Source organism: Citrus clementina, unplaced genomic scaffold (genome assembly GCF_000493195.1).
Source record: "Citrus clementina cultivar Clemenules unplaced genomic scaffold, Citrus_clementina_v1.0 scaffold_4, whole genome shotgun sequence".
NCBI lineage: Eukaryota > Viridiplantae > Streptophyta > Magnoliopsida > Sapindales > Rutaceae > Citrus > Citrus x clementina.
This window is the reverse complement of record NW_006262274.1, coordinates 23008863-23022404: the sequence shown is the minus strand read 5'-3', so window position 1 is coordinate 23022404 and position 13542 is coordinate 23008863. Positions and strand designations below refer to the sequence as shown.

Here is a 13542-nt window from a genome sequence, read left to right as displayed (position 1 = left end):
TCCTCATAACCTTAACAAATTTTTAATAGTATTCAGGTTTCAGTGACAAAATGATAATAGTCGAAATATTAGATGACAAAATATAATTATTAGAAAACTTTAATAATTAATTGATATGTAAGGAAACTTCTAATGGATATTTGATAATATCACTAAATATTATTATCATATCATTCATTGGGCTGGACGGCGACGTGACGCCTTCTCATTGGATTCAAAAAAAGATGAAACGATGTGAATTTGGATTTTGTCAGCAATAGGAGGTTCCCACCATTAGCCCTCATCATGAAAGCAAAATAAAGATCACATGAGAGTTTGGGTTTATGATGATGATTAACAATTGCAGCTATAATTCACCTATAATGGCAAGTATAAATATAAAAAAGAAGAGTGGTAATAATCGCGGACTACAAGTTCAAACTATTCAATTCCCCTTAGGCCGGTGAGAGGATGACATGCATTGCTCAATATAAAGACTAACAGCCAGCGGCTGCTTTACTAAATGCAAAAATCAAAATAAGATTGAACTCGATATATAGAGGCCAGGGGACCCAATGCTTTACTGCCTTATCTTGCACTAAATAAAACTTCCACCAAGCACTTTCTTCATTTCTCAAAAACAAAAAGCAAAATGGTGTTTAAAGTTAGGAATCCTAAGTATAAACCCAAAAGCCAAAAATTCTTTTTCCCTTCCAATGAATAGCTAGGGTTTAATGGGGGCGTAGGGGGTAGAATCTAGCAGCCTCTTTAACCTAGTGCTTTTCTTTGGGGAAATTTTCAACTTTAGTGTTAATTGCCCTGGCCATGACAAAAATGGAGGACCCTTAAAATTCAGCTTTTGAAGATGATTTTTGGTTGTAAAACTACGCTCGTGGGGCTGCTGTAAAAGCCCCTTGGGCCCGTTTTGTATAAAGGGTTCAAAAGCTAGAATGATTCTGAATTCGCAGATATGATTTGTGATTTGATGCTGAATGCAAGACACAGGCTCACCAGTCTCTAATCCACAGTGTGCTCAAATGTCACCATTTCATGTCATGAAAATAAAAAACAATGCCAAAAAGAAAAGAAATACGGATCTCGTTAGTCTTTACACCGTAAAAGAAAAAAAGATATTAATTTATGTTTTGTCTTTTCAATAGTTGGATAATTGTTCAACTATTAGTTAAATTTATCACGAGATTAAACCCTAGCGAAAGCTAAGCTATCTGTATCTGATAAAAAGAAAAATGATCATGTGATTTCTGGGGGAAGGGGAGCCCCAAAGGTTGGCTTTCCAACTCACGTTTACTTACTCTCTTTGGATGCCATGAAAAGAAGGCGAAAGGAAAGAATGGAGTGGCCGTGGCTACTCTCTCGAATCGAGGGAGCGTATGTGCGATGTCGTTTTGTTCTTTATCATTATTGCTTTTAATTTTGTGAACTGTGATAGTGCATGCCCTGGCCAGGACCTCCATTTACAAAGAGTGGAGACAAAAGAAGTCGTCTGTTTAATCATCATCGTTCAAGAACCAAATTAATTTATCCTCCAATCAGATCCTAGCTATATGTTTCTGTAAAAATTTTGAAAGCACCAACACACCCATGTGCCCAAAATTCAATACAATAAAAAAGAAGAAAGGCATATGTGTGTGTGCGCGCGCGTGTGTGTATATATATATATATATGTATGTATTTGGAATATAATAGAGAAACTAAACTTATGACAATAACGTGTCTCGAGATTTTACTCGGTTTAACCCAGTCTGCACGTAAAAGAATGAAAGAAAGAAAGAAAAGGCGGAATGCAAAAGGTACGGCCGTTTAGCCGAAAGATTATACCAAAATTGCGTTTCAAAAGAATAATTGAAAGAAAGCACACACATCCTCAAACTGTTCGTTCGATATGACTGATTTTGGGATGCCGTCATGGACACATGGTTTGATACACAATCAACTACATCTTTCCTTGTTCATTTTCTAAAGCAATTTTCAACTTTGTTTGTCTCATGAACACATTATACATATGTTTTTTTATCTTTTCGGCCAAAGATTTATTTGTCTAGTAGGTATAATGGGAACATGCATATACATATATAGTTCACTTTAATCATATGACTTTATACAACTATGCATGTATAGAAGGCTTTGTTTTAAATATTAAACATTGATTTAAAGAAACCCTAGCAATAGATAACACGTGCAATTACTTACGGAAAGCAAAAGATATTAAAAAAAAAAAAAAAAAAAGGTATACAAAATATCCATCGTTGTGCATTTCCAGATCAATATCCCACAATGAAGATGTAGGTATGTAGTAGCCAACTTTCATAACATAAATACAACAAATTGTCGTAAGACTCATGACTGTCACAGCATCGCGCAAGAAAGTATATATAAACCTTACAATAAGCTGAGACAGTGGGCTGTCACGTTCTTCACATAATTCCTCGTTGCACAGACTGTTATATGCAGCAGCTGGGGCAAGGCAGAGCTTAGTTTAATTAATGATAATCCAACACTATTATGAGTTTGGTTCGATTCCTTGACAGATAATTAATAGCGATTTGTTTAGTCTTTAAATAATACTTTACAGTGTTCAGCGTGACTAAATAACGTCTTGAATAATTTAAACAACTTTTGGAATTATAAAGAAATGGCGGGGTGCCCTTAACAACCCACACATTATCAGCGAGCTGCAAAAGCTAATCTTTGATATTAATATATACAAAAATCAATGCGTAAGATCGATGTTCATATTGCTTTCACAAGACACGAAGGGTAGATTTATTTAGCGGACACCCTTTCACAAATTGCCAGCTTTTGAAATTGTTTAGAGGCTGTGTCCCTCGTCTTTCTAATTAAAGTGATATGCAAAACAGAATGTTCGCTTGGATGATTGAGATATATGATTTTTCTTGTAGAAGCTAAAAAGAAGAAGAAAATAAATAAGAGAAAAATGCCGAGGCTTTGATTTGTCTATTTGACTATCGTATAGGTAGTAGATTCCTATTGTACATTATGGTCACACACTCCCTTTCTACTAGTATTTTTCATTTATTTAGATTTTCTAGATGGTATTTCCCGATGAATAAATAAACAAGTAAAGTGATATGCAACACAAAATGATTTATCTTGTAGAAGCTAAAAAGAGGAAGAAAATAAATAAGAAAAAAATATTGAGGCTTTGATTTGCCCCGTTGACTATCGTATAGGTAGTAGATTCCTATTATAAATTATGGTCACACACTCCCTTTCTAGTTTCTACTAGTATTTTTCATTTATTTAGGGACATTGGACGAGATCTTCTAGATGGTCTTTTCCGATGAATAAATAAATAAGTAAAGGCTTCGGTATCGACTTTAATTTTCTCAATTACTTCATAAATTAGCACAATGTCAGGTCGGATAGCCGCCATAGACCAATGAATCAGGCTGGCCCACGTAGCCCAAAACGTACAAAAAACTTTCAAAATTGGGCCTCGATTGTGATTTGTGGATCCGTAATGAATAGGTCCAATTCCAAGTACTCAATTTTGGGCCCGTTCCTTCTGCTCAGCTCGGACAAAATGGCCCACCGCGCGTCCTGCTGTCAGCCGCTCACAGTCCTTCCCGCCAAAACACCATTCACCACCATTACCATCGCCAACATTCTTATCCTACGCACTCCCTGCGTCACTGCTCCATCTTCACTCCTTTCATTATCTTCTTCTTCATATCTCTCACTCTCAGCCAAACATCTTTGCAAACCCTGACGGAACTTCTCCTCCCCCAGAAATACACTTATCCCGACCCAACCCCTGAATTTGCTGAAGCTGTAAGTGCTTTTTTATCTGTATAATAAATGTTCTACGTGTGTGTTAATTTCTGTGAAGTTTATGTTATTGCCTTTTTTTTTGTGGGTTTATTTACAGGAAACCCACGAGTTCAGGGATGAGATTTTGAAGAAGCTCTCCAAGGACAAAGAGACCTTTGGAGATGAACGTGATACTGTCAATGAGGTTTGCGTTGAAGTAATCTTTTTTCACTTTTTTAACCTTTTTCAATTAATAATTATTGTGTTACCCATGAAATAATAATTGGGCTTTCAATTGTTGTGGGTATTGTCTTCATTACTCACCGTTGAATGCTTGATAACTATCTGTTTGATGTCTTGTTCTTGAAATTTTAAATTGTGCCCAGCTAGAATTCTTTTGTAGAAAAATTAGCCTTTTGTCGAAAAATTATCACGTACATGTGATCGTTTATGGAGTTCAGACGTGGTCGTTTGTGACAGTAATTGTTTCGCTAATCAGTTTACTTTAGTCTAAGAAATGTTAGTAAAACTCGATCAAGTCATGTCCATTTGCATGACTAATATACATTTTTCCTCCGTCCACGCTACTGTTATCTGGGGAGACACATTATGCGTGGAATCATGACATCCCTCACCATAAGATAATATACATTTTCACTAATAAATTTTACTAGATTCATATTCGTGCACTCCTGTTCATTTGCACTTTAGCATAACATAGCTGCTTGAGGAAATGTGTGCGAGAAAACAGGATTTCTTCTTGATGTCATAGATATAACTTATCCAAAGCATTCCCAGCTGGCTGTTTCTCATTCTCAATTTTTATAATAAATTGTCTAATGATATTACCCTTTATGAAATGTTGGGCTAGTGATATTGATGAAGGGAATAAACCGGATGATTGTTTCATGTTTTATCTGGCAGTGAAATAATGCTTGGTCACATACTAAGACATTTTTTTTTTCCATCATTTCAGCAAAAGCATTTTAGCCTACATTCAATGTAAATTTTTACTTGTTAGTTGTTAGATATTTTGTTGTAAAATGATTGATACCAAAAGAGGGGAAAAAGGGACACATAAATTTTTCCTTTTCCTGATGATTTATTCAAATTTGATAAAATAGTTATACATTGGGTGTATCTCTCTATGTTGTGTGAATATAGGTTCCCCCTCCTACTTAGCACATACATCACCATGAAGAAAACCACCTAAAAATCAGATATCTTTACCCACAAATGATAGGTGAAAGTTTTGCACTGCCCCATTTCCATTATAATTATAAATGTAATAAGGCTACTCCATAGGGTCAAAAATGAGTTTAGATGTCCAAACATATCAATGTACATAAATGACCCTCGTCTGTGGTCTCTGGTCGATATCTTTGCGTCAATCTTGAGATCTTTGCATTTATGTCTGTGGGGTATTCACTGGTATGTTAAAAACTTTCAACTAATCCCCAGAACATCATTTATGGACAGCAGTTTACAGGATAAAATTATGATATGTTTGTGTTACTAACTTTATATAGTCCCTGGTTTAAGGATCTGAATGCGATCATTCATCACGTCAGTGTGATTGAATTCTAATACTGACTCAACATTGATTGCTGATGGGAACTGTGGTCCTAGGATTTACAGTTTGAACATGCTTGGATTATTTTCCATATGGCCATTAATGAGTACGCCACTTTTTAATTAATGTGCCTCCAGATTTGTTACCTGACGCCCCATTAGCCACACCAAGGCAGTTTGATTCAGATAGAGCACTAGGCTGCAAAGTGTTGCCAAAAAAAAAAAAAAAAGTCCTTTGGTTGCATATTCCATAATTTAACTTCTTTTTCCAAATAAATTATCTTGTATGATTTTATTAATTATTCATTTTTTTCTAATTACCTTTTTGTTTATATGTCTACAATTAAAAATTTGCCAAGATCATACGAAACGAAGCCATATCTAAGCAGAATTATATTGTACCTTCACATGAACTTAGAAAACAAAAGTCATGGAAAACATAGCACCTGACCTGCAAGCATTGATGTTATTTTGGAAAAAGAATAGTATTTCCTTAGGAAACTGGTGATTTCCTTGTTTATTACTTTATTTGCTGGTTTTACAAACTTCATTAATGGTTTTGTTGGAAGATGAATATGTAGAAAATCTTATATAAAAATCTTGCACAGGCAGTATACAATAATTATGTCCTCCGAGGAGGATTATCAGAATTGAACCTTTAGCAACTTGACACTGTGTGAGAGACTGGGATTGAGCTATTCTATGGCTAAATCAGCTGGTTAGAAACGAAATAGTCTGATAGAGCTCTTAATCATAATTTGCCATGTGGGGTGATAGTTTACTTATTTATGGGATTTAAACAATTTGTAAAATTGAAAAAAAAAAAAACATCAATCCAGTTACCTTCTCAATCTCTAATATGATCCTAGAACTAAGGTCGGCAAGGAGATCAAGAATTCAGAGCTCTTGACTAGTCGCAAAACGACAAGCATGGATCTAGGATTATAGAGAAATATATATGCTTTCGCCCATGCTTCCAGACAATTCTAGCAACTGCTCATCTCAATCTACAATAGGCTAGTTACCTAGGATTATAGAGAAATATAAATTAATATACCCTTTCGTCCACACTTCCAGACAATTCTAGCAATTGTTCATCTCAATCTACAATAGGCTTGGTAGTTGGTATCATTGGCATCCAAGCAACTTGTTTAATTTGATATCGTCACTACTTTTTTTCTTTTTTTCTAAGAGTTTTAGTAGAGTGAAACTCTCATCACTTGCTTTTCTCTTAGGAGGTCTGGCTTTTAGCTTGACTTGCAAAAAGTTCAATTATTGAAAACCCCTAAAAGAAATATCTGACCTGACAACAATTTATCACTGTGTTGTAGAAATCTTCATTCAAATTGTTATTACTTTTTGTGCACATTTGGCCCATTTCTGACCATGCTTCATTACACAATGTGATTCTTTATATGAAGGGCAGAAGATCCAAAATTTTACGAGTATTTCAGAATTGATTGATGCTAGTTAATTAGCTTGTGGTTTTGAATAAAAAAAGTGTTTAATAATTTCCTCCACAAAGAGTACGGAGGACCCGGGACATTACTGGTGGAGCCTTTTACAGATATGTTGATTGCTCCGAAGGAGAGGAAATTACCCGCAGGACCTTAGGCTGCACGGACGTCCCTGTAATGGGCTCAAAGTCAAAACAAATGTTGATCCGGATTGGGAGACTTGGATTTCGAACCCATCCAAGTGATAATGTTGATATCCTCTTCATGCTTCTTTTTTTTTTTTTTTTTTGTGCTTGACATTGTCATGTTTGTGCTACAATTCCTGGTCATCTATGTCAAACATATAGCTTTACAAAAACTTGTGGCTGCAAGATCTAAATCTTTATCACAAAAATATTACTTGTAATACAACGTCAGATTCATTTCCTCTGTTCGAAGCTATACAGATATCTTATTACTAGAAAATCTTTTCATATCACAAAGAAGGGAATAACCATCAGCTCCCAGCCTCTGAGATGCTTTGTAACGAAGGCCGCCATGGTTTGGACCTCATTGCCGCTTGGTTCACTGGTGTGGACATCGGACGGTGCCTTTCATGTTTCATCACCTGAAAATTTTTAAGCGAACAAGCATTAAGTGCATACTTATGTATGAGAGAATGGATAGATTGAAATGAATGATAAGAAACCTGTGCAGGTCTCAAATTCACTCTGGGTTAATAATATTCCTTTTGCGATGCGCTTGAAAGTTGAAAGATAGATGGATACCTGGTTGGTATTTTCCTTGTCTCGTTGTGTTTCGGCGCCTGAATCGATCAGCTTCTCTTGCACCGTCTGCAAGTTCTCATGAACCGACTCCTGATGCAGCCTCTTTGTTTTTGCAGACTTCTTTGCTCGCAACACTTTCATAACCTCTGCAAGAAGAAGAACGAAAACCAGTCAAACCCTTATTATTCTAATTAACAGAAAGACAGACAGACAGACAGACAGACAGACAGATAGATAGATAGATAGATATTCTAGTTAATAAAGCAACAATTCGCCTGCTTGCTTGGGAGCAAAGAAGCAGAGCTGAAAAGGAAGACGATACCTTGAGAAGTAACAAGTCTGTAGGCATGACCAAGGGAAAGAGTATCACTCGGCCGGAGAAGCTTGACCCGAGTGAAACGCACCGTTTTCTGATGATCCGGCTGCTTGTCTTCGTCGGACACAGAAGAAGAAGGCAATGGAATGATCAAGGAAACATAATGGCCGGGGTTCATTCTCATGACCTCACTAGCTGTAACAGGCCAATAAAGCCTCTCTATTCTCCCATTTGGATGCTGAATGACCAAAGCTGCAGCATCAATAGCTTGGCAATTCCCCATCTATTATTCTATTCTGTCTTTGACGACTTTTTGAGGGAGGCGATGAAGATTAATGAATGAATGAAAGATAAAAGGAGAAGCAAGGAGGAAGTCAGGCAGCGTTCAGCAGTCACTTTCCCGCACCATCCCCATTCCCCTACAAATAGCAACAATGGGTCTCTCTCTTTCTTTCTCAAAGGCCAACTGGCCAAGGCGGGCCGTCCCCCTTATACTTCCCAACCAACTGTACTGCCAATGCCACGTCGGGTCAATTGTTTTAACATCAACCCATTTCTCAATTAATAAAATAATAATAATAATAATAATAATAATAATTGGCACTTACACTACACTACTTTTCCAATTTAAAAATCTTTATAGATATATATATATATATATATTCATGTTGGGAGCTAGATAATGCCATAATGTGCAGTAATAATAATAAATAATGATTATTATTACAATTATGATGATAATATACAGTATGTTACATGCTTAGCCAATGGGGCCGCACCGGCACCGGACCATGGGATCCGGTGGGAGTGCCACGTGGAGTAACGGCAGGATACGGAACCTTTGGACTGGCATGCTCGGCAGTGTCGACGGGGTCAATATTTCTACTTTATAAGGGGGGGTTTGATTTTAATTATTCTTTTAAGATATTTTTTAATTGATTTTATTACGTACGTACGTGTCTATAATTAATATAATAATAATAATAATAATAGTAATAGCAATGAATGTGTAAAGCTGAATAAGGTGGAAAGCATGCGTGAGTGAATACGAGATTTTGAGTAAATTAATTATTCAAATTCAGAGTCTTGTAAAAGTAAAGGCTAAAAGCACTCTCATTAGTCATTACTTTTGAAAAAGAACCAAAAAAAGAAAAATTACATATATAACACACATATATATATATATATATATATATATATATATATATATATATATATATGGACCTAAATAAATAGTCATGGACAAGGACACCTCATCACCTTATCCGCGTATGTAGGAATGTAAGCCAAGCAAATGGCAAGGCAATGAATGCAATTTGGCTTTTGGCTTCTATATAAAACTCTTCAAAATTAAATGCTTGATTTGATATATCCAAAAATGAGATCTTTTCATTATAATTGGTTTCATATCATTTACTACTCAAATTTTATTATTATTAACACCCGCAAGCAAACTTATCTAGCTACGTTGTGATATCCTTAAAAGGCCCAAAAAAAAAAAAATAATAATAATAAATTCATTATTATCACGATTTATAGTGGCCAGGCCCCCACCAAAAAAAAGAAAAAGAAAAAAGAAAAAAAAATCCACCGATCGTCGTCTTTAACGTGTAAAGAATATAAAAACGGTAAGCAATAAGCACAACTTTTTGTAAAAGCTCCGAAGTCCAATGAAGTCGTGAGTAATCTCAAAGTCGCATATCTTATAATGTAATCTAAGTTTTAAATTTTCTCGAGATTCCTTCATTTTGTTAATATATATATATATGGGAGCCCCTATATTACAATTAATGTAACATACACACTCAACAACAACCACACAAATGATGGACCCACACAATTTGTGTGGTTGTTGTTGAGTGTGTATGTTACATTAATTGTAACATAGCATTTGCCTATATATATATATATATATATATATATATATATATATATATATTAAGCAACATTAATTAACAAGCTTTATTTCATTTTTGATTGCTTGCTAGGGTTTTGGGTTCCTTTGTGTGCGTGGAAACTGAATAAAGTTGAACAATTAACAAATCATTGGACATTTCCAATAATAATTAAATAAAACTCATAAATATGATTATTGATTAAAGATGTGTTTAAGAGTTTCTTTGCAAAACCTTCTTCAAATAATTTCCCTTTTTCTCTGTTTCTTTTTTTTTTTTTTTTCCTTCCGAAGAGACTTTTATTATATCAACTAGCTTATGGAGGACTAGCGTGTTAATTTAATCATATGATAACAATTAAATCTTTATTTTGTAAAAATAAAAATAGGTATGAAAATAATAATATTACAGTAAAATCTCTTTATAGTGATATTTTATATAATAATAACCTCTATGCAATCGTAAAAAAATTTGGTCTCAGTTTAGGTCAATTATAAATAAAATATAAATTCTTTATTGTACTAAGGTATAATTTTTTCTAGATTATATCTTAAGAAACTTGCCTCTATATAATAATAATTATTTATATATTACAAATATATATATATATATATATATATATATATATATATATTATTACATTAAACGTTTAGGATGGAGTAAAATATTTTTCAAAAATTATGTGGGGCAACAATTTATTTTTTAGAGTTATTGCCAAATCATTGTAGAGTGTTTATTGAATTTACAGTAAGAGAAAAATATTAAAAACAAAATGGTAAAAGCTCATTTAGTCCCTGTATTTTAACATTAGTATCCATTTAGTCCATATATTTTTAACAATACCTTGAAACATCCATGTCGTTAAAGTATTGATACCCCTACTGTTACTTTTGATTTATTTTAGCTTACTTTTACAATATTACCAGTTTATAATATTTTTTTGTTTGGACATTAATAAAAAGAAAATAATTAAATTACTAATTTAACTCTAAAAATATAAAAAAAAATTATATTAATTTTTAATTGTCAAAAACTGTATGCAAATTACCAGTGTGCAAATGGTGTTTGCAAAAAAATTAATATATTTTTTTATTTTCTAGGGTTAAATTGGTAAGTTAATTATTTTCTTTTTATTAATGTCAAAAAAATTATTATAAAAGGGTAATATTGTAAATGTAAGCTAAAAGAAATAAAAAGTAACGGTATGAGTATCAATACTTTATCGGCAGGAATGTTTCGAGGTATTTTTAAAAATACAGGAACTAAATTGACACTAATATTAAAATATAAGGACTAAATGAGCTTTTACCCTAAAAAAAATACAAATATTTAAACCGTCAAGATGACTTATATATTCCGAACACGGTATGTATGTATGTATGTATATATATATATATATATACACTAATTTTTTAAACTATATCTTTTTTTTAAATTACAGTATATATATTAGATTTGACATAAATTATTAATATAATGCCTACTTTACTCTTATATTTCTTACATTAAGAATAATTTCAAAATGAAAATTTTGTAACTATAACTTCATTGAATTATAAACCCTTTATAGTAATAAAATTAATTGATACTATAAACAAATTTTGCTGTACTGAAGTCGGCTGCCGGCATAGATCATATCGACATTTCAGAGGCAAAACTAACTAGCAAATGTGTTAAAAAAAAAAAAAAAAAAAAACGCCCCACTAGCTTATACAACCTAACATAAGACATATGATAATTGCATAAATTAATATTCTTTAATCGTCTCTTCATAATTATTAATTCTGGTTGGATTAAGTGCCATGTCGTGATATTCCGTTAAGAAAGAAACAGTAATCTTTCCTCAAAATCTTTGACTCTTGTCACTCAACTTCATTAAACTACTTGAATCCCACAGCTTGCAGAGAAATTTCCTCCTTGATAATATCTATATCTATATCTATATATTCACATGTGTAAACTGTCTCTGACAAATGTCAGTGTATATGTAAGCCATGTGCCATGTCGAAGATTTATGGCCTGTATATTAAATGATGAATGGACTCTTTCGTGTTCGGACATGACTCTTGTAGTAGGGGACTCCGCCCATTAATTTTAAATAATGCAGCGCCTTTAACTTCTTATGTGAGGCAGCCATTAACAAAAAGAGAGAGAGAGAAAAAAAAATATTGGGTTAGGGTTTTAACAGGATCGACTAGTCTGGTGGATGGAAGTCAAAGTTTTTGAAACCCTACAATGGTAACATAGCGTACCTTGTGGGGGCAGCAAGGTTAAGTGCCTTGTGTCTCTTTAAAGACATTCTAATTTGTAATTAATTAAAAGTTTGGTGGGGAGTTTTTTTTGCTTTCTACTTTTCAAAGTTGCTTTCCGCACATTCTTCCCCTCTAATACAATAATACAAACCATCCATTCGTGGTTTAGTTTGAAATACTGTCTGTTTAAATTAAGAAGAAGGTTAGTGAATTTATTTGTTGAAGGTCGTCTAAAGGACGAGAGAGAAATGACAAAAGGAAAGAAGAAGAGAAAACGAATTTCCAAATTTCAGTCTACAATCCAATGCATTTGATCATTTATATTTTCCTAAACAATATAGCTCTTGCTATTGCTCGAGTACCCAGAAGGAAGAATCTGCTTTTATAATTGATTTTTCCATTCTTTCTTTTCTGTTATTGGTTTGATAAATAAATGTAACGTAATGACGATGTGGTAGGCTAGCCACTGTGTTGACCATGAACGTGTTATCTTTGATAACGTTGCATTCAAGAATTTGCAAACAAAATTCAAGTGCATTTAAGAAATAGTTTGAAATTTTGAATACCATTGCTTCTCAGCCACGTAAATGAGTAATCTATACAAGGAGGAGACATGTCATGTTCGTTTAAAAGTATATTTTTTGATATCCTGAAAACATTTCAAACCAATTCAACCAAAAAAAAAAAAAAATCTTATATACCAAAAATATGATTGTTGGTTATAATAATACTCCCACATATACATTCAACCATATACAAAGGGTAATAAATAAAAAAAATGGTTTTAGATAATTAGTTCATTCGAAGAAGGCCATAGATTTTAGTAGCTTAGTGGGTGGAGATCAACTTTTTGTTTTCTTTTGATTATTTTTTTTTTTCTTGGGACTCTTGAAGAAGGCATTCATCTTTTTAAAGTGTGATGGTAGTGGATTAATGGTATATTCTCCTATCATTATAATGGAGCATTTTAAATGTTCCTTTTAAACTTGATAATGCAGCATCTCCATTGCAATCCACTTAGTGGAAAGCATTTCTAACACAAAACAGATTCCTCTTTAGCAATGGCAATGAGAATTTACATATCTAACAAAAGACAACCCATATAGAATGGGAAAGTTGTATTAAATTGCACAAATTTTAATTAAGTATAACTCGATAATTTTATTTTGTGGTATATTAAAATTTGTTTTTATCTTTTAATTTATTTATTACTTCACTAAATTAAGGGATTCTCATATTATAAAATTACTCTCTCTCTCTCTCTCTCTCTATATATAAATATATATAAAATATAAAAATATTCTTTCTTTTTCTAAGGATTCAGTTTAAAAAGAAAAAAAAATGATCCAAATACTTTAAAAAATCATCATAAATCTCGAATAAAATTCGTTAAAAATCTTCCTTGATGTTTCATAAACTTCTTTAGAGTAGAAGCTCCCAATGATGAAAATCTAAATTAATAGAACTGTCTATAATTTAACCAAATCTAATTAAGAAAGATCAATAAAAATA

The 13542-nt window shown here is 33.1% G+C and overlaps 1 protein-coding gene across 1 annotated transcript; it reads right to left on the bottom strand.

Annotated features, from left to right (window-relative positions):
• Positions 1-7071: 7071 nt before the first annotated feature.
• On the bottom strand, positions 7072-8376 carry LOC18045704. The gene is made up of 3 exons (XM_006438400.2): positions 7890-8376; positions 7568-7713; positions 7072-7407 (listed from the first exon to the last, which is right to left on the bottom strand). Exons 1-3 carry the CDS (start codon positions 8164-8166, stop codon positions 7297-7299), a joined length of 534 nt encoding a protein of 177 aa, XP_006438463.1. The 5' UTR covers positions 8167-8376; the 3' UTR covers positions 7072-7296.
• Positions 8377-13542: the final 5166 nt, after the last annotated feature.